The 22,233-nt window shown below is 40.2% G+C and overlaps 1 protein-coding gene across 3 annotated transcripts in view; it reads left to right on the top strand.

Annotated features, from left to right (window-relative positions):
- MALT1 (MALT1 paracaspase) overlaps positions 1 to 22,233 on the top strand; it is a 61,700-nt gene that overhangs the window by 27,829 nt on the left and 11,638 nt on the right. For 2 of the 3 annotated variants that reach the window (XM_070452450.1, XM_070452452.1), the window contains exons 4-10: positions 545 to 704; positions 2,174 to 2,352; positions 2,776 to 2,872; positions 3,441 to 3,473; positions 6,532 to 6,558; positions 8,472 to 8,504; positions 14,417 to 14,620. In XM_070452450.1, the coding sequence (XP_070308551.1) occupies positions 545 to 704; positions 2,174 to 2,352; positions 2,776 to 2,872; positions 3,441 to 3,473; positions 6,532 to 6,558; positions 8,472 to 8,504; positions 14,417 to 14,620 (733 nt within the window). The remainder of the gene's footprint in view (positions 1 to 544; positions 705 to 2,173; positions 2,353 to 2,775; positions 2,873 to 3,440; positions 3,474 to 6,531; positions 6,559 to 8,471; positions 8,505 to 14,416; positions 14,621 to 22,233) is intronic. The other variant, XM_070452451.1, reaches the window with a different exon arrangement.

Here is a 22,233-nt window from a genome sequence, read left to right as displayed (position 1 = left end):
TCCCATAGCTCTTCACCTCCCAGGCCTTGAAAGAAGTGTGCTCGTCAAGGCCTCTATCCTCCACGAGAACTTTGCAGATGAGAAACTGGGGTCTCAGGGTAAAACTTGCTCTTATGCTCACAGCTAATTTGATCAGAACTGAGAAGAGCAGCCAGGCCGGACTTTCTGTGATCAATCTTTACTCCTTCCTGGTATGGCTACTGATCTCATAAATGTTGCAGTTCTCAAGCCTGTAAATACTAATGATCAAACAATTTTAAAGGACAGAATAGACACTTCGCTGTTAGTGAGTTTTTGAGAGATATATGGGATAGAGCTTAACTCTCCAGTTAACAGATGTGTAAAATACTGGATTTCACTGACTTCAGTCCTAAATTACTTAACACGTTATTGTTTGCTTCTTAAGGGACAGATATTTTAGAATGCGGAGAAAAAAGATACAACTTTCAGAGCTCCCAGGAAATCATACATTTTGCACAGCACAGTTTATAAGGTGTATTTTGATGAGTCATTCACTTTTATCCTCTTGTTGATTCTTTCACAGATTCCAAATGGAAATGCATCTGAACTTGTTTTTAACACAGTGCATGTAAAAGATGCAGGCTTTTATGTCTGTCGAGTTAATAATAATTTCACCTTTGAATTTAGCCAGTGGTCACAGCTGGATGTTTGCGATGTCACAGAAGTAACAGAAAGCTTCCGGAGTAAGTGATAAATTGAGTGCTGGGATGGGAGTTGCCTCTTTTGAATTTTACTTTAAATGTTTGCTTTTAAATCATTTCAAAGTATCAAAGCTAGTACTCACCCAATATAATGTATATGTACTTCCCCCAGTATAATGTCACCAGTCATTAAGATTTTATCTCATGTGCTTTGATGCTTTTTCTGTATGGATGGATGGATAGAGAGATAGACAGACAAAGAGAGACATGCAGATGTTTGGGGATAAAATGACCTTTCTCAATCTCGCCCTGCTGCTGGTCTCTGAAAACTTACTGCCTTTCATGGGTCTGAATGTCGTGGTCTCTGATTTTGGAGGAGAAAAGAAATCTACTGCAGTCTTGCTCACTTTTGAGTTCCTGTCTATACTGTGTTTTTTTTTTTCACCCAAACTATTGGATTACTCCTAAAAAGTTGTGTCATAGAATAAAGACTATCTGTAGAGTCGGTACTGGCATGACAGGGCTTATAGTGTATCAGTCACTGCAATGAAGCCTTTCATCCAGCTAGTTTTCAACTCTTTGCCATCCGCTTTTTAGTATAATAACTAGTATTGATCAAGGAAAAACCCCAGGATCTTCTAAAGAGTAGCCATCAGGTATTTTATTTATTCACACACACAGTCAAAAACCATGTTTGTCATTTTTGCCAGACAAAAAGCATGAGGGAAACAGACTTGTTGCCAATTGTGTCTTCCATTCTTCTCAGTTTAGCTTTTCTCACACCTGAATAAAGTCTCTAGAAATAGTCATGATTAATTAAGAGAGTGGTTTATATTTTTTTAGAATATTTCTGTGAACTTTCATGTTTATGAATAGAATATTGTTCATTCAACAAATATTATTGATCACCTGCAGTGTGCTAGACACAGAATTTCATTGTTACCACATCTCATTGACAAGCCCTCTGTCCTCAAGGCTTTTAAGACTGACAGATGAGCCTTCAATAAAAAACGCTTTCTGATATCTGCCTTGGGAAGAAATGCTAGTGATAACCCATCCATATAACAAAACTCCTCATTTTAAGAAGGCAAGTTAAATCAAACAGCAGAACAAGAGCTCTCTGTTTTAAACACGAATGTCACGCAAGATGTTAAGTCCTTCGCTCTACCAGAAATGGCTAGCACATCTAGAGACCACTTGAACTATTTTCTCCTCTTAACTATTTAGTACATGCAAATACTTTTGAGAGGTTCTGCAGTAAAGAAACCTGTTTAACTTTGTTTAACCCAGAATATTCTAAACTGATTTGTCTATAGCATTCTTTTATCCATAGAACATCTCTTAATATTTCTAGAAGTGCAGCAGTTTTCTGAAACATCATTTGGGAGATTGTATTAAAGATCATGAAAAAAAATGAAGGATGAACTTGAAAGTATTTTTTTAATTATAAAGTTTTAAAAGTTTTTTTAATCGAGATTTTATGTTCAGTGCTATTTTTCTTTTAATTTAAGGCAGTTGGGATGGCATCTCTGAATCCAAGTTGCAAATCTGTGTTGAACCAAAGTCCCAAAAACTGATGCCTGGCAGCACGTTGATCTTACAGTGTGTGGCTGTTGGAAGCCCCATTCCTCAGTACCAGTGGTTCAAGAATGAATCCCGATTAACACACGAGACAAAAAAGCTATACATGGTAGGAAGTTGGTCTCGGGGACATTTGGGGTGGTTAATATGTAAAGTAAGTAGTATAATGGAAAATCACAGTGAGTAGTGATTCATATTCTTTGGGGTGTTTTCAAGTTTTTTGTATTTTTTCAAGTTCTTTATTATCTAATATTAATTGATTTTCTAGCAAAAGGGCTAGAACACAATGCCAGCCCATATGTAAGTGCTTATATATGAAAAATGTCAACTAGTATCCCATCAGACTCACTTACCATTAGATTCATTGTATTATTTGCTTGCTAATACTTGAGCTCATATAATGAATGGAAAAAATGGAGGAAGTCTGCAGTGTTCAGTTTTGTAGGGTTTAAAATAATAATAATAATAATTTTCTCCAAGCCATTAAAATTAAAGAGTCAGTCAATATGTGCATGTTCTGATACTGATTTAGGTACCTTATGTGGATTTGGAGCATCAAGGAACCTACTGGTGTCGTGTATATAATGATCGAGAGAGTCAAGACAGCAAGAAAGCAGACGTCATCGTAGGTAAGCAGTACCGCTCAGGGTTCTGATTATATACGATGAAGTATACTGAGCAGCAGCAGTTTTATTCACCCATTCTACTTGATGGTATGTTAAGTGTCTGGAGTTATTTTGCTTAAATGGAAATTAGAGTGTATCCTAAATTCATAATGAGGATTCACACACAAAGAACAGGAAAGAACCAAAAAAGATTATTTATTTAGATCTTTTTAATTTTATAGTTTATATTAAACATTTATGGCAAAAAATGTATTCCTTGCTTTAGCTAAAAATAACCCTGGGTTTAATTGGAAAAGGTTTCTAATAAAACATTATTAAAGAAACAAACATCACAGACATATGCAGAATGATTATTAATCAACAGTGCTACTTACGAAGTACATAATTTGGGAGTTGGTTCTATTTCAGCTTCATGCATTTAGTGATGTTGTTATAGTAGGAGATATTGATGCAATTGATGTGTATGTTGGTTTGCCAACATATTTCTATGATATTTATCTCTTTGCTTGATGGCCGCCCTTCCTAAGATCATGAATCACAATGTATTCACATTTGTTTTCTCTGGAACAAGGAAGAACAGATGAGGCAGTGGAATGCACTGAAGGTAGTGTAATCCTTTGGCTTGAAAGCAAATATCCTGCATGCTGGCTCATCTTGGGATTGGTGGAATGCCCTGGTCTACTGAGTGCAGTGATGGAAAAAATACTAGCTATAAGAAAAGATTAAAAAAAAAAACAAGATTTTAATGCAAGGATACTGTATGTTAGTCTTCAAGGGTTCATAAATTGCCCCAGACACTATTCAATTGACACATTATTAAAATAACTAATTTCCAGCAATATCTTACAAATAGTGAACAGTTGTGATTAATTCTTAATGTTCATTTTTATCTTCATAAAATTTAGAAAAATACATGGCTATCCTGTCATGGATAGTTGTTTAGATTATTTTATCTGTTTGCCATGATAAAATGCCTCTCAAATGCAAACATAATTTCTGTAACAGTTTCAGGACTGGAAATTTATTGTTTAATGCATTTTTTTATTTAATAATAAGTATACTGTTTTAATATAAGTTTATAAGATCCATTCTTTGAAGTTATAAGACTATAGATTAAGGTACCATGTCACCTTTACCATACTACACAGAGAACTGAAAGTTATTTTAACATAAACTTCGAATTTTTTTTTATTAACCAATGCCTTGCACATAAGTTGTAATGAATAAATTTTAAAACTTAACTTACCTGCCCCCCTAGTGTGGTGTCACACTGTTTTGCAAAATTAGATTTGTGGATAGCAAAGTATTTTTTCAATTTCTGCCTCTTTAACCTCTTATAAAAATCTTTGGCTCTACTTGGGCAAAGTAAGAAAAGAAAATAATGTCACCTCTTATGTTTCTTGGTTTCCCTGTCCTTTGTATTGCTATGGTGTCACTCTGAAGTTCTGAAATTACTGTTTTCATCCCAATCATAGCTGCTGACAAGAATTCCTGTAGCATGAGGGAGTGTTGTAATCCCGTGGTCTGTGGGCCCTGCATGAGGGAATCTTTGTAAAGAGATCCTAAGCAAACTCTTCCTTCTTTTTCACCTAATTGCATGATTTTTAAAATCTCCTAACTTTGCAGACCTCTAAGAATAAATGCAAACTAGCATCGCTAGTTTCAGGGTGATGCATGTCAGTTACCACGTTGCTGGTTTTTTACCTGCAAGATTCTCCCTATAATTTTGCAGTGGCAAACACACTATTAGATAATAATTTTCAAATAAATCTGTTACGAAATTATTCTCAAAATTTCAGATGGAAAAATTAGATCCAACTTTTCTTTCTAAAAAAATCTGCAGTGTTGAGGCATGTTATAGTTGGTGGATGGGCACACAGCAGTGATGTCCTATGGCACACACACCTCATCTTTCTTACTGTAGAGCCTGATGTGATCTGTTTCATTTTATGTGCTTTGTTACAGATCCCTGATTGGGAGAGAGGGTAGGGGTTCAATAGGTGGAGTTCAGGGTTTTTTTAAGGGCAGTGAAAACACTCTGACAGCTGCAGTGGTGAACACATGTATGCAGGTTTTAGGTCATTTAGGAGGTCAGAGGAGGGCAACCCCAGAATGGAATGAGAGTATGACAGAAGGACCTAAACCTGGACTTCCTGGGTGGTTCTGCGGCTAAGAACCCACCTGTCAGAGCAGGGGACACAGGTCCGATCCCTCATCCGGGAAGATCCCAGATGCCTCGGAGGAGCTCAGCCCGTGCGCCACGACTGCTGAGCCTTGCTCTAGAGCCTGTGAGCCACGCTAGAGAAAGCCCTCGCGCAGCAACGAATGAAGACACAGCACAGCCAGATAATAAGAATCTGAACCTGTTACAAGTGGGTGAAGCAGCCTCACTGACATGGGATGGAAGAACAGGTGCTAGCCTGAGTACCTGGGAAGGAGTGAACACAGAAGACAAAAGAAATTGTACATGACCCCGTACTCTAGCGAATACCACTGTGTAGTTGGTTTTATATCACAGAAATTACTGCACATTTTATAAGTAGTATAGCATTTGTAATTTATTGTGAATGTTAACTTTTATCTTCATAAAATTTGTAAAGGAAACATAGGTAGCTCTAATGTCATAGGTATTTGCTTAGATGATTCTCTCCCTCCATTAGCCAGAGGCTGTGTGCTGTGTGTAGTCGCTCAGTCGTGTCTAACTCTTTGAAACCCTACAGACTGTGGCCCACCAGGCTCCTCTGTCCATGGGATTCTCCAGGCAAGAACACTGGAGTGGGCTGCCATGCCCTCCTCCAGGGGATCTTCCCCACCCAGTGATCAAACCCAGGTCTCCCACATTGCAGGCAGATTCTTTACCATCTGAGCCACCAAGGGGCTACAGGTTAACAATTCTGAAACCACAGTACCTTTAAAAACACATTCTACCAGTCTAACATCAGCTATATCCCGATTTAGAGACATTCTACAAAGTACCTTACCTTATCAGTAATCCTCAAAGTGATCAAGGTTATCAAAAACAAGGAAGGTCAGAGAAATTGTCACAACAAAGAGAAGCCCAAGAAAACACAGGGAAATGTGACGTGGTGTCCTGAACAGGGTCCTGGAGCAAAAAAAGAACATTAATGGTTCATTAACTATGACAAATATGCCTTCCTAACGTCAGATGTTAAAAATAGGGAAAGTAGGTGGGTGTATGCAGAAACCCTGCACTGTCCTCACAGTAGTTTTATATATCTTAACCTGTTCTAAACTTAAGTTTATTTTTAAAAATATCATTTGAGGTTTTTAATTAGTTTCAAGAAGTGTATAGTTGAGGCCATAGACAAACCTGTCTCTTGATTGTTTTTGTCCCATAATTGGCCAGAACATCTAAAAAAAACTTTGATCAAATTAAAGATGAGTCTGTTTAGCTTTTTGTCATTTCATGAACATAGTAATAGATTAGGAGTCCTAACTGATGTCCACAGCAGCATACTCCCCTCCTCACAATGTGCATGACTTCTCATTTAAGGCATTTAAAAAATTCTAACCTGATAAAGCATTGTAACACAATTTAATAGCATAAAGTCAACTTCTTTGATAAGTCTTCCTATATGCACTAAATTGGCAGTTAAATTATTTAAAGATTATTTAATCTGTTTTCTCTTTTTTTATTTTAGATGAATTAACTAATCTTGGGCATCCTGGTGAGTAATGCAAACATAAAACATTCATTTTAGAGTTCCAGATTATTGAATGCAGTAACTTAAAAAGACACTATTGGTATTCTTTTGCTGTAGCAGTACTAATGGGTTTTCTTTTTTTCCTTGATTAAAATATCATAATTTAGTGTTGAAATCAGTACTTAACATGAAGTTCAATTTCATGCAAGTGAAAATATTAAAAATACTCTAAATTGTAAGATGATAGGGTAGAAAAAAATATACTGAGGCAATATAAAATATCAGTGTATTTCTTTATCATTGTGAATGACTATAAATAAAAAAGGCAGCTAAATGGAGAAATGCATGAAATTAATTTGAGAGACAAGAAGCAGCCTATGAAAAAGTGACAGGAGTAACATTTCGGAGCTCGCCAGACCCCTGGGTCCTCGTTCAGAGCTGCCCGGACATTGAACATGTCTGAACCAGTTGGGTGGGTGTCTGTATCGGAATAAAACTATTGTCACTGGGGCTGTTGGTGCCCTGCAGACGGGTGGTTGGTCATTGGCCATGAAGAGACTGATAGTTGGCAGGAATATTTATCATCCTTTGGCCAATTTTGTGAGAACTGATTTCTGAACAAGTTAAGCTAAAGGGCAGGCTTGCCTGAGATGAAAGGCATAGTAATCGTGAAGACAGAGGACCTGAGTCCGGGCTGTGGGCATTCCGAAAGGCACCGAGGGAACCTCTGACTCTGAAAATAAAACCTCTAGAGAGTGGGATGAGACGGGAGTTACATCAGTTAATACTTGTAGAGATCCCTTTTATTTCTTGATGTGTTCCTTCTCGTTTTAACACCGTGACTAGTTCGCTTAGTTTTGCACCTGTGTTTTGTTACTAAGCGTTTCCTCTTGTGTGCGATGACTGGGCTGTGCTGATTACCATAAGCCCATGAGACAGAGCAGAGGGGCACTGTTAGCAGAGTGTCGTTCCTGCTGGGCCAGCCTCGAGCTCCAGAAAAGCTCCGTGAGACTTGCTTCAAACACAGAACGAAGTGCCGTTGAGACAGCCATCCTCGTGTTGTAGCTGTTGCTTCTCTTGACTTGGTTAGAATTCCCCTTTTCCTGAATGTGTCTGTCATTTCATGCCCTTCAGTGAGCATCATGGAAAGCTATTTCAGGAAAACTTTTGCATACCAACACCACTAAAATTCTAAAAATTTTCCCAACCTTTTTCATTATATCCTTGCTCCCCAAGAATTAGAAACACCAAAGCATTTAAGAAAAAACTGAATATACTTTCAGTGGACTCTTATAGCATATATATTATTAAAAATGCACTTATCCTGTCTGTAGCAAGAGACACCTGACTCTCTGAAGTCCATCTTCCCCAGTGTGTCTTCCTGCATGGTCCCTGAGACTTGGAGGTATTTCATATTATGTATAGATGATGGCAAAGAGCATGATCATGGAATGAGATCTCCTAGCTTGAGAATACTGGGCAAGTGACTCAGTCTTTCTCTGCCTCAGACTCCTTACCTATATAATGGAGGTGATAATAGTACATACCTCACAAAGTGTGGTTGTTTAAACCAGTTATATTAACAACACATACAGCAGTCCCAGCCAGCATTCAGTAAGTAGTGACCATTCCTGCTGCTCTTCATGGCCACCACCAACCGTTCTCAGGCTGTAACTTCTACTTAACATGTTAAAGAATATCACCCTCAGCTGTAGTAATCAGTTACTAGAGCCATTCCCTCACCCTGATTCCGACTCCTGTCCAGGTGCAAGTTTTTAATCAAGAACCTGAAAACCTCAAAATCATAAACTAGCTGTAAACATTCTGCCTTTTGGTGTACTGCTAATGTGACTCTTCATTGTTCCCATCTCTCTCTAACCCCAAAGATGTGTCATGGATAACAACTCACTTATCTTTTTGTTTTTATCTTTCTGTAGATAATCAAGAGCATACAGTTGACCAACCTTTGGGTAAGTAGAGCTTTAAAATGCTTGAAAGTGAAAGTGTTAGTCACTCAGGCATGTCTGACCCTCTGCGACCCATGAACTGTAAACCACCAGGCTCCTCCATCCATGGGATTCTCCAGGCAAGAATACTCCTTCTCCAGGAGATCTTCCTGATCCAGGGATCTAACCCAGGTCTCCCACATTGCAGTCAGATTCTTTACCATCTAAGCCACCAGGAAAGCCCCATAACCAAATATAACTGTAGGACACAACTCTTTGATGGGGCTTATGAAGGGATTTGAGACTTTTTTAAATTGACAACTTGTATAAATATTTGAATAATGTATTCTATTTTGGATAGTTTATAAAAGAAATTATAGAATAGGAGACTTTGAAAAGATTATGAGGGACTTCCCTGGTGGTCCAGTAGCTAAAACTTCATGCTCCCAATGCAGGGGGCCTGGGTTCAATCCCTGGCCAGGGAACTAGATCCAGCATGCTGCAACTGAAAGTTTTCATCCCACTGCTAAGATCCATCACAGCCAAATAAATAAATAAATTTTTAAAAAAAAGATTAAAAAGATTATGAATTCAGTTTCTGGGTCCAGGTCAGCTTCTGTGGAGTGATTTCTGGTTTGGCAATGTGCAAAAAAATAAACATGTAAGCAAAAAGAAGCGTGTGTAGGTCACACAGAAGTGAGTGATGCTGCATCTTGGTGGGGTTAGCAGTTAGGAAAGCATGAGAGTTTGCAGTAGCAGTTCTGCATGTCGAAGGATGAATAGGAGAAGGGCCTTCCAGACAGAGGAAACGTGAAATCCTGAATAAACATCGTAGAGAAAGAAAACAGGATGTTTGTACTATTGGGAAAGTTGCAAGTAACACACAATGCCCACAGAGCAGCGGTCCTCAGCCTTTTTGGCTCCAGGGACCTGTTTCATGGAAGACAGTTTTTCCATGGACCGGAGGTAGGGGGATGGTTTGGAGATGATCCAAGCACATTACGCTTATTCTGCATTTTGTTTCCATTATTAATCATATCCGCTGCACCTCAGATCATCTGGCATTAGATCCTGAAGGTTGGGGACCCCTGCTGTAGAGCAGGAAGAGCTAGAACTTAGAGAAGCATATTAAGACCAGGTCGCGAGGAGCCCCATTTCTCAGACGAGCCATCGGAAGGAAGCTTTGAAAGAGGAGTGAGCTTGTCCCTCTGAAAGGCCAGTCTTGTATCAGTGTATAGAGAATGAATTGGAAGGGAGACATTGTTTAAGTTAAGAGAAAAATGGAGACTGTTGCAATAGTCCAGATAAAGAAATGATGAGAATCTAAACCAGGCTAGTACCAAGACAGTGCAGAAGAAGACAGAGAACAAGTCAGGAGACCTTGAGATGCTGGAATCTGTAAAGCTTTTTTCATCACCTCACTCTTGGGTATAAAGAACACAGAGGTGTCACCATGCCTGCTCAGATTCTTGCTTGGGCCACTCGGCAGGTGGTCAGACAGCCCACTGAGTTAGAGAACACAGGAGCAAAAGCAAGATGCAGAGAGCAGCGGGCTCTTATTCTGCGCCCTAACCAGTCTGAGGGGTGTGTCATGTCTAGGCGGAGGTACACAGCAGGCCTTTGCACACCTGGGTCTGGAACTCCGGGAGAGGCCAGGCTCAGAGACACAGTCACAGGCATCACCCGCATGGAGGTAAAGGCTGACCCCACGGAGGGGAGCACCCGTGGGATCGTTCAGGCTGTGGAGAAAGGGCACTAACTGGGGGAGGGGGTCCCACACAGTGGTTTCAAACAGAATCACCTCCCAGTGATCAGATAACGTATACAAATTCAGGTTTATAGGTTCTCTCAAAAATGGTAGCTTTTGAGTGACAGCTGTCTGTTGTGACTAAATAATAGCTGTTCCCTTCAAAGGGCATATGGTCCCCTGTTTTCCTGTCCTGTGATATTCTCAGTCTGCTTCACTCTCTCCTCTCCTCCCCCACGTGGTCTCACCAGGTAATTGACTTTCTTTGCACAGTGGCTGAGTCCCCAAACTGGAAGCTCTCAGGACTTCTGAAGGTTTAGACCCAGAACTGGCAGAGTGTCCCACTGCATTAGTTCAAAGAGAATCACAGGGCAGCCCAGACTTGGAGCCGGGGACAGGGGGCAGGGTGAGGGGCCACACTGCGTAAAGGCAGGGAACAGTGAGGGGCTACCCTCGGGGGCCGTCTCTAACCACAGCCAGAAAGGCAGACTGGGCTAGAATAGGAATGGCTCTGTCACCAGACTGAGGAGCCGGGACTTTACTTTGAAGGACATAGAAAGATGTGATGCATGGGACCACCAAGGACTGTCTGTCCACTCAGACCTGCTGTCAGTACTCAGTCGCCGCTAGATGGCTAGAGGCTCTTTATTTAACAGATGCTAACGGAGCGCTCAGTGTGTGCCAGGTCCTTTTCCACTCGCTTATAAACATTAACTCATTTTTGGATGAAATGAGTAGCACACCATTAGAATAATCAGACATGGAGTTAATGGTGTAACTTGTACCGGTTTTTAAACAATACATTTCATTAAGCTTTAGAAGATATCTAGGATCATACAGTTAAAATACCCTTCTGAAGTGGTTTTTATTCTGTTGCTTAATCAACTGGTGTTTATGTCCCCTTTTTCCAGTGAATGGTATGTGTTCAAGAAATTGTGGGTGGCTCTTACAGTAAATGTTTTTCTACAGAAAGTTTCATTTATTTTTAATCACTTGAAAACCCATCATAAGTTGCTTATATAGTTGTTATTTTGAAGTTTTCTTTGATTCCTCACTCTTATCTCCTCAACTTCAAATTTTACTGTTTCTTTCTCTGTCATATCTCTGACTTTTTCTTTCCCTTTCTGCTGCTAATTCCTGGAACCAGACTTTGTCATCTCCTATTTTGGCCACTGCAGTCTACTTCTCTGTTTTAAATCCACCCCAGTTCAACTATCGTTCAGGAACTGTTTTGCAAGTAGAGTGGGCAAGGTAAGTTACTGACCCATCATATTTATTACCAAACTCAAGAAGATGCTCCAAAACATTTTAGAAACTGTTAACAGTATTCACTGGGGGACTCCTGAAGGTCCGTTGGTTAAGACTCTGCACTTTCAACACAGGAGGTGCAGTTTTGATCCCTGGTCGGGGAATGAAGATCCCACATTATCACTGGGGGAAAGTTTTTGAAGAGTTATGGTCAATTATTGACACATAGATTTTAAGCCCCATGGTTCTCAAGTGGCTAAACCCTTGCATCTATGTACTGCACCAAGTGTCCTTTCCAAACAGATGACAAAAGCAGTGATCTTAGCAGAGGCAGCCTGTATGCTTAGTCTAACAACTGTCTCCTCCCTCTAAAGACCCCAGTGATTTTTTTCAGTTACATATCTCATAACTTTTTTCTGCCAGTAGAACTTAGTGTAGGACATATACTAAATTGTCATAATATCCCAATGTAAGATATACACTAAATTGTCATAATACCCCAGTGTAGGATATATACTAAATTGTCACAGTATCCCAATGTAGGATATATACTAAATTGTCACAATATCCCAGTGTAGGACATATACTAAATTGTCGTACTATCCCAGTGTAGGATATATACTAAAATGTCACAATATCCCACCAAGAAATCCGCCCTGCAGCACAGATACTTTACTCCAAGACGGTCACTGGGAAGCCCCTGATTGGGGCTGTGATGGTGAAAGCCCGGCCCCAGTCTCCAGCTCCTCTCACTGAGGAGCAGGCTGAACCGAGCCTGAGTCCATCAGTATATGAAGATTGGCTCTGAACTCTGATAGGGTTAATGGGCTCAGAAAACAATGCTCTGAAATATTTCTGAGGATTAGCCAGCTAACGACTTGGTATACAGGGGGTAAATTAGTGTAACAGTCCATTTCTAGTTTATTTAAGAAGAAACTTTCAAAAAAAAGGAAATATAAGTGATAATAAATTTTATACTGCCTCCTAACTGAAATCCACCCTGAGTATTCTCAACTTTTTTTTTTTTTTTTTTGAGTTTTAAAATGAAAGACAGTAGAGGCTTTATGTCTGAATTTGCCTGTTTATTAAAATAGTCTTGAAAACTTGGCCTTTTCTTTGGGATAGGAGAAGAGATTATCATTTGTACAGGACTTAAAGTGACTTTGAATCAGAAATGTGGCTTATGTGTTGTTTCATTCTTTTTTTTAATGTGGATTCTCATAAGAAAAGGCAGTTTGCAAGGCAGCTCTGAAAATGCGAATATAGAACAAAGATACCAAACAAGGGGAATTCTCTGACAGTCCAGTGGTTAGGACTCAACACTCTCACTGCAGAGGGCCCAGGATTCAGTCCCTGGCGGGGGAACTAAGAACGCGCAAGCTGCATGGTGAGGCCAAAAAAAAAAAAAGTATTTGAGTCTTCTCACAAAGTGGAGTGTTTTGCCACTTTGAGGGAGTCACTGTCTTTGAGTCGGTGCTAATTTTTCTCCAGACCTTGTTTAACCCTCGACCTTAGTGTGGAAAAGGAAGAAATTCCAGAGATTTTTGGTGACATTAGTCATCTTAAAGACCTGAAATCAGATCACGTATTGTAACGCTGAGTCAGCACTGTGACTGTGCCTGTTTCATGTCCATTTATAAGTAATCTACTTAGCACTTTGTGACTAAGGTTGGACGAGGTTGGTCACCACGTCCCAGCCAGCTCTCCAGCCAGCCAGCCGGGGCTGCCACACCCTCCTGTTACACCTGCCCCGCTGCCCCCTGCTGTTTCCATCACAGATTTAGACCCCAGTGTGCGCTGGGCACACCCCACTGACAGCCCTCAAGAGGAACCTCAGATTTTTGGTATCATCCAGTCTCAAGTCTTTACTTTTAACTCCACCCCCGCTAGCAAGAGTACAGTTCTGAGGACCTCTTAAGCACTAGACTAGGCTCAGCCTTCCACAACTCTTTTGGACAAACCGTATACCAAATAAACCAGCTGATATTTCTAAAGGCGCAGGTACTTTTAAAGCATCTTTTTAGGCTTCCCGGGTGGTTCAGTAGTTAAAGAATCATCTGCCGATGCAGCAGATGTGGGTTTAATCCCTGGGTTGGGAAGATCACTCAGAGGAGGAAATGGCAATGCACTCTAGTATTCTTGCCTGGAGAAACCAGTGGACAGAGGAGTCTGGCGCAGCTGCAGGTGATGGGTTGCAAAGATTTGGACATGACTGAGCACGCAGAACGTGGATCTTTTTGCCCCTTAAAACAGAAAAGCTCTCTGTATGAGACCACGTCTTTAGGAAAGCCTCAGTTCACTAAGGTCAGAAAATGAACTGCTAAGATAGTCATATAAAAACTCTTCACACCTCCCTGAGGCAGCCACATCTCACCCAAATGGGAGGTTTTTTTTTAAGAACTAAGAGAAGATAGTACAGCAACAGAAAATAGAAAATGCAGTGTTTGTTCAACTCCCGACTTCTCTACCTTTGGTATTTCCCCTTACCTGCTCTGATGGGAATTCTCCCGGTCCCTTGTTTCGGTATTTCTTTTGTTTCTGGCCTCTTCCATTATCAGCAGAACAGAACTTAATTTGATGGGAACCCAATTCCAAACATTATTTAAATTTGCTCTAAATGTCTATACTGAGCATTCTTTCCTTCTGTTATAAATCAGTAAAAATGTTACTGTAATGTTAGTTACTGTTACTATCCATGTACAACTAATATCCTTTGCCTGATTTCCCAAAGTATCAGTTAAGTTTAATCTCAGTTGTTTGACTCACCAGTTTCTGTATTCCTCAGTAGAGTGCATTGCTCTACTATGTAAAGTGATAGCTTTAAATTAAATGAAATAATGAAATCTTATTTGTAATAAGGCATTCTTTTTATTGAGTTTTATTTTTACTTTTTATATCCTCCTTTAAATGTCTCCCCCTCCTCTTTTTTTTTTATAAACAGCAAAAGACAAGGTTGCTCTTTTGATAGGAAATATGAATTATTGGGAGCATCCCAAGCTTAAAGCTCCTTTGGTGGATGTGTATGAACTGACCAACTTGTTAAGACAGCTAGATTTCAAAGTCGTTTCACTGTTGGATCTTACTGAATATGAGATGCGTAACGCTGTGGATGAATTTTTACTGCTTTTAGACAAAGGAGTCTATGGTAAGATACTTATCTTCGCTTTTGTAATTATCCCCTTGTCTTTTTGTTGTACAAGTTAGGTTGAAAAACAGAGAAAGGCATGGCAAATGGACTGTTGAAAAGTTTTATTCTTGTAATAAAAGATGGATTTGATCTTCATTCCTTAGTTCCATATGACTAATTAACTTAATGTCTTTACTTCCATGTCTCAAAACAGTATTGTTCTTAGTAGATGAAAAACAGAGAAAGGCATGGCAAATGGACTGTTGAAAAGTTTTATTCTTGTAATAAAAGATGGATTTGATCTTCATTCCTTAGTTCCATATGACTAATTAACTTAATGTCTTTACTTCCATGTCTCAAAACAGTATTGTTCTTAGTAGAATTCTTAACCTATCTTGTATGATTTTGTTTCATTGTCTACAAGAGCTGCAGTGACCAGATATCAAATTGTATATTCATATATGTAAAATATGTGTGTGTGTGTGTGTTTGGAGTATAAAAAGTTGTACCCGAATAATTCCACATGTTTGCTTCCATTTTCTAACTGTTGCATGGTATTTTCTGGCCTTTTGGTGGGAACTAAAATTTAACAAGAAAATATATGGTGAGTGAGACACATGAGAACAATCAATAAGTTAAGTTCTACCAAGACACAGTTAAAGATGAAAGTGTTAATTGCTCAGTTGTGTCCGAGTCTTTGCAATCCAATAGACTATAGCCCCGGAGAAGACAGTGGCACCCCACTCCAGTACTCTTGCCTGGAAAATCCCATGGACAGAGGAGCCTGGTAGGCTGTAGTCCATGAGGTCACTAAGAGCTGGACACGACTGAGCGACTTTCACTTTTCACTTTCATGCATTGGAGAAGGAAATGGCAACCAACTCCAGTGTTCTTGCCTGGAGAATCCCAGGGACGGGGGAGCCTGGTGGGCTGCCGTCTATGGGGTTGCACAGAATCGGACACAACTGAAGTGATTTAGCAGCAGCAGACTATAGCATTCCAGGCTTCTCTGTCCATGGAATTCTCCAGTCAAGAATACTGGATTGAGTAGCCATTTCCTTCTCCAGAGGATCTTCCTGACCCAGGGATTGAACCCAGGTCTCTTGCTTTGCAGGCAGATTGTTTACCATCTGAGCTACTAGGGAAGCCCAGGTTAAAGATGGACCTCCACAAAAATACTAACAGTAAATTTTGTTAATGTTTTTTCTGATTCTTTCATTTAAATATATTAAGAACACTACATTTATAGTAAAGATTCTTCAAAGAGAGTATGCTGTCAGTAATAAGCCGTTTCTTTGGTGATTTTCTTTTGATGGGCGTCGCCACAAGGATGGGTTAGCCAGCTGTCACTCTCTGAGCCATATTTCTCAGAGGTGTGCTCCCTGCAATGTCATGTAATAACATCCAGCTGCCAGGAAAGTGACGTTTCCAGACCTGCTGTCAGGATGCCACTGCTTAACCAAGTCAGTTTGGCTTCTATATCTTTCCAGTTACTTTACTTCAATAATTCCTTTTTTTAGCCTTTTTACTTCTAATTAGACTAATACGATGAGGCAAACTTGATAGAATTACTTAAGGTTCTCAAAGTAGAGTTTTTTAATTAAATAAACAAAGATGAATATTTTTTAATGATAAAAGGTACAATTCACAAAGAAGATAGACATCATAAATCATTAGACACCTAACAACAAAGAAACAAAGATACTCAAAGTAGAATTTTTAATGGAAGAAAAAGCTAATTTCTTTCCAGATTTAGCACATTACTGTATATAGGATGGGGGAAATCTTAAAATCTTAAGTTTTAAATGAGTTTCTTCTTAAGTAATAAGGATTATAATTGCTACGCAAGTGAATCAGCAAAGTAAATCTGTCAGATTTGGAACTTCAACATTATTGTGATGTTTTAATAACATAATCTTAATTTATGAGCATATAAAGTAATGACTCAGTTGTTAAGTGCATAGATGGCTTAAACAGGAAAAGGCTTCTAAAAGTTTCCCAGAAGTAATTAAGTGCAAGGAAAAAATATTTACCAATATGAGTTTTGAGATTGGTGAAGTATTTTAACAGGGAATTATATGAAGAATTATGAATTTGATTATTTACTCTCATTTCTTATTAGCATTATCACCTTGACTTTAAATCCTTTTTAGCTTTTTAAATCAAAACTTAAATAAATCAAACCTTTTAATTGCCCCTGCAAACTTGAGAACCAGAAATATTAAAAGTTCTGGCAAGAAGAGTTTATCTTATACTGAAGCTTTGCCCCAAAATAAAAACATCAACTTGAAATACAGAATAAAGAGGCCCGGGTTCAATCCCAAGTCAGGGAACTAGATCCCACATGCCACAACAAAGGTTTGGTGCAGCTAAATAAAAATAAATATTTTTTTTTCAAAAAGCTAGAAAAAATGTTTAAATACTACTGATTCATGTCTTAACAGGGTGACTGCATTATATTTTGAAGTATTGTGAATATCCCCAACCCCGACACCTCTGCTTTCAGTGTGAGTGTGGCAGAGGCCGAGGGCATAGGCATGTCCCCTGGACTGTGCCCTCACGTCCAGCTGGCGGCCCGGGACCAGGAGTACTGTGGGGGCAGGGGAGGCAGAGCCAGAGCCACAGGAGTGTCAGAAGAGCAGCGTCAGCGTGGAGAGCATGGGCACTCACGCTGATGCCCTTCTGCATTATGTTGCCCTGGGTTTGTGAAGGAAATAAAAATTAGCAGGACAGAACATATGTAATTCAATTTTTAAACATATATAAGCATTAAAAACACAATCTAAAAACAGGAATAACTGACCTATTTGTTACCTATCCTTGAAGATAATAAGGATAAAGATTTCAGTTATGTAGATAAACCAGGATGTAGAGTAACTCCTTGGCTTAGTGTCCACCCCACCTAACACTTCTCTACATTCATCACTTGCTGCAGCTGAGCTGTGCTTCAACAGAAAAGGGGGTTAAAGGAACCTGGCTAGCATAGGGCCAAAGCCCCACTCACGCTGGTATCACTCTCGTCAGTGTAGCTCGGGGGTTAAGCAGCAGAGCCAAGACTCACCAACCCCGGGCTCAACGGTCTGTGTTTTCTGCTTACTCGCTGTGTGTCTGTGACCAAGTTACTTCGCTTTCCTAAGCCAGAAAGGATGTATACAATGGATAGACTAAGTTAGTGCGGTTGTTACTGGATAAGTTAAGATAAAATAACCACCCATGTGTTTGGCATGCTAAAGCCTCAAAACACTGTAGCCGTTGTTGTCGTAGTTTCCTGAATTCAGATTTTCCTTCACCAATAGATAGGGGATTTGGATAACATTCCACTTGAGACCTCAATAGAGAAACCAGCTTTTATCTCTTATTTATTAAGGTTCAGCCTAAGATTTCATTGGAGGGAAAAAAGGAGTTTTTACAGAAATGGTATGGTGAGGTCATGGAAAAACCAGTACACCGGCATTTTTTATTTTCTGAGAGTAACGTTAACTCGAAAGCCAGCAGAAGATTGTAAGGAGACAGTATAACCTGGCGCAGCGGCTGATCCTGCTGGCACCGCACTTCTGGGAACACTCCTTGGTAGTCTTGTGACTGCGGGTGAGCTGTCGAACGGCTCAGTGCCTCAGCTTTCGCATCTGTAAGAAGGAGGCGATGACGTTTCCTACCTCATTATGATGATGAGGTACTTGTGAGCAGCCTGTGAGATTATTGAAGTAAAGCACTTGCTTCCAGCAGTGCCTGATACGTAGGTGGTAACCAATCTGAAGGTCGCTGGCAGAGGCGATGCTCATGTTCTAATAAAAGCCCTGTGCCTGGAGAAGGAAATGGCAACCCACTCCAGTATTCTTGCCTGGAAAAGTCCATGGACAGAGGAGCCTGGCGGGCTGCAGTCCATGGGGTCACATGACTGAGCATGTATGCTCGAGGGTGGAGGGAGATGGGTTGGTAGCAATAAAGTGGTAGAACTAAAAAAAAAAAAGCCCTGTGCCAAGTGCACGGCAGCGCCACGCAAGTGGGAAAGTCCTCCATTGAAGCGTTTGTTTTCTCTGTAGACAAAAAATAAAAATCTCTGACAGACTGTATCCTTGGAAATCATATTCCCAAGAAATAAAATTCTAAAAGATCTATTTTATAAGGTTTTATTTCTAACCCCATTGAATTCTTTGACATTTTAAAAGAGATCAGTTTTGTCCTTCTATCCTTGAGTAATGAAAGTGGTTTAAATGTACAAATGGTACTAGAGATGAAATTTTTAAAATACAGTGATTTGGCCTAGTTATTTTACATAAAAATGCTTAACCTCCTGCAGTATAATTTGTGTGTAGGCTTTGATACAAAATGCTTACTACATTTTTCGTGAATTGCTCTGTGGTGGAGAAAGGATATTTTGTTGTCAGTGCCTTAATTTCAGTGATTGCAAACCTGGGCATACCGCATTGAAACACTGGACCACACTTAGCTTTACCTGGATGATGGAGGCTAAACCCTCCCTCCTTTGAAGTTGCCTTTTCTCCCAAGTCAAGCCTTCTTAAGCCAGATGTGTTAAATGACACAATGGGAGCCCACCAGACTCCTCTGTCCATGGGATTCTCCAGGCAAGAATACTGGAGTGGGTAGCCATTCCCTTCTCCTGGGCAGCTTTTCAACCCAGGGATCGAACCTGGGTCTCTCCTGCATTGCAGGCAGATTCTTTACCATCTGAGGAAATTATAAGCCCCCTAATATAATAGGACCGGAGAAACGCTGTATATGGAATACAAATAAATACCTATCAGCTGTATGATCTTAAGCAAATTATTTAATGTTTTAAAATTTGATTTTCTCACCTATAAAGTAGGTCATTTAAAAATTGCTACAGGTTAAAATCTGATAATGTTTTTGAAGGTGCTTTGAAAATCATGAATCATGAAAATGCCATGCAAATGTAAAAAAGTTAATGTCTTTATTACAGTTACTTTTATCAAAGAAACTGCGTCTACATAGAACTGTAAATGTCCATGAAAGCCTGTGTGTGATTTGAAGCGTCAGAGATGCTGTAGGATTTCCTAGCAGGGTAGGGCTGAAATGTGTTCAGAAGCGCCCAGGGTCTGAACCTGAGATAAGCCTGAGCCTTGGCGAAGATTTGGGTAGATGGAAAGGAGAGCGTGACTTGAGCGGGGCCATGGAGGTTACAAATAAGTGTGTCTTGCTGTGGAAGCAGGAAAGAGACAGACAGGGAGTGGAGTCAGATTTTGAATCCTGGACAGTGTAAATCTTGCACTTTTAAAGTACACAGGTCTTCTCGTTTTACGAACATTTCTATTGAGCTATAGTTATTTCCCACGTTGTGTTAGTTTATGCTCTGCAGTGATGATCGGCTCTGTGTACGCAGTCCCCACTCCCTGCCAGACCTCCCTCCCGGCCCCGCGGTCCCACTGCTCCAGGCCACCAGAGCCCCGAGCTGAGCGCCCCGCGCTGCACCGCAGGTTCCAGTTCAGTGGTTGTCAGTGCCCACACAAAGCCGTTCAGTCAGCTAACTCCAGAACGTTGTCATCGGCCCCCAGAGAAGCCCCGTATCCACTGGCGGTCCCTCCTCAGTCCTCCTGACCCCAGACTCCCGACAGCAGCAACTCGCCTGCTGCCTCTGGATTTGTCTCCCAAGGACTCTCCTATGAATGGAATCACTCCCTATGCATCCTTCTGAGTCTGGCTTCGGTCACTTCTGGCATGGTGCATCCAAGCTTCCTCTGTGTTGTAGCTCTATTTTTATGACTAATCATCCATTGTATGGATACAGAACATTTTGTTTATTCGTTGATCAGCAATGGACATTTAACCATTTTCCACTACTTAGATATTGGAACTAGTGCTGCTCTGAACATTGCATGGACACGTGTTTTCAGTTTCCCTGGATATTTACCTTGGAGTGGAGTTTCTGGGTCACAGAATGCTAAGTTTTGCTTTCTGAGGAACCGCCTGATTCCAGTGGGCCTGCACTATTATATTCCTGCCAGAAGCAAACGAGGTTTCCACTTTCTCTACCTCCTTGTCAGCCTTGGTTCACATCTTTTTGATTACAGCCATCGTAATAAGTGTGAAGAGGTATCTCATTGTTTTGTTTTGCATTTCCCTAATGGTTAGTAATATTGAGCATCATCTTATGTGCTTATTTGCCATTTGTATATTCTCTTTGAAGAAACGTTTATTCACGTCCCCTGCGCATTTTAAAATTGTCTTTTTATTGTTGAAGTGTTCTTCATATATTCTGGATACAGTGTCCTTGTAGATATATAATTTGTTCTCACAAATACTTATCTGTCTATGTGGACATGTTCTCCCATTCTGTGGGTTATCTTTTCACTTACTTGGATTTTCATTGCTTTGCTAATTAAACCCACTGTGTTGTGATTTTCTAAACACTTTGATTTACAGTGATAATTTAATTCCTTTCCAGGCTGGTCTCCTTTCTGTTAGCTATCATTCCAGGGCCAAGCCTTGTTTGTCTCTGTTCCCGCTGCCTATAACGCACCTTCCTTCCTCCCTGCCTTTCCAGATTGTTCCCTTTCTCTCAGGACCACCTGTCATTGCTTCCCCTCACGCTGGTGCTCCCCTCGGCACTTCATACATCATGTACAGCGTTGCTCTAATCCCGTGATGTGTGCTGTTTAATTATATGCAGACTTTTCTTTGTATCACTGATAACATGAGCGTGCCCGAATGAGCTGTAAGACTCTCAGGGCCAGGAGCTCCGTGCTCATTTCTTTCTCATCGTCCTTGCCACCTACATGGTGATGAACACCCACAATGAATAAACCAGTGTGTGTCCATTTTGTCATTTTTTTACCCAGAATGATATGTATGAAAGAACCGTTTTTCTTATTTAAATAGGAAGTCAGGAAAAGCCGACAACCTGGATCCTGCCCTGTGGGACCAAAGGAAGCAAGTTTTCTTTGCTGCTAAAAACCACGTTCTTGCTCGGGCTTGGGGGCTGCAGCTATAAAGAATTAGCTTTTTGTTGTTGTTGTTCTCCTTCTACTACTTTTTACTGTTTACTGTAGAATACTACACAATGAAATCATCACTTCAGAATATTGACAGAGCAGAGTCAGTGGGTGCTAGAGATTGCAGGCTTAGGGGACTATGTCTTCACAAGTATTCCTATCAAATAGGAATAACAAATATTTTATAAGAAAGCCCATACTGATTTTTTTTTTTTAAGAACAAAAACAAACTTCTTTTCAAGAAGGTGTTTAGAGTTGTTTAGTATGTTTTTTTATAGTACCATTTCTCAGTAAATAAATAACTCATCTGTGAACATTAAAAATAACATGAATTTTAGTTTAATTCAGACTACAGAAAAATAAGTGATATTTATACCTGCATAACAAAAAGAAATAGCAATCCATGAAATGAGATTTCCCTTCTCTGCCTAGAAAAAGCTGCCTGGATATTTTTCTAACCTTACTGATATTATAAGGAAATGCTGTGGAATTTCTTACACCTGGCATGGCAGCGGCTGTTCCTCTGAATTGCGTTTGTCCTTTCATCTGTTAAATACTCACTCAACTCCTGCAGTGTGCCGGGAACACACAGATAAAGGGGAGAGCGCCCTGGCTGAAGAAGCTCCTGGTTTCAGAAACCACAGATGAGTCACAGGAGTC

The sequence above is a fragment of the Odocoileus virginianus genome, chromosome 22, assembly GCF_023699985.2.
Source record: "Odocoileus virginianus isolate 20LAN1187 ecotype Illinois chromosome 22, Ovbor_1.2, whole genome shotgun sequence".
Classification (NCBI taxonomy): domain Eukaryota; kingdom Metazoa; phylum Chordata; class Mammalia; order Artiodactyla; family Cervidae; genus Odocoileus; species Odocoileus virginianus.
The sequence above is the reverse complement of the archived record's forward strand: the minus strand, read 5'-3'. Positions and strand labels throughout refer to the sequence as shown.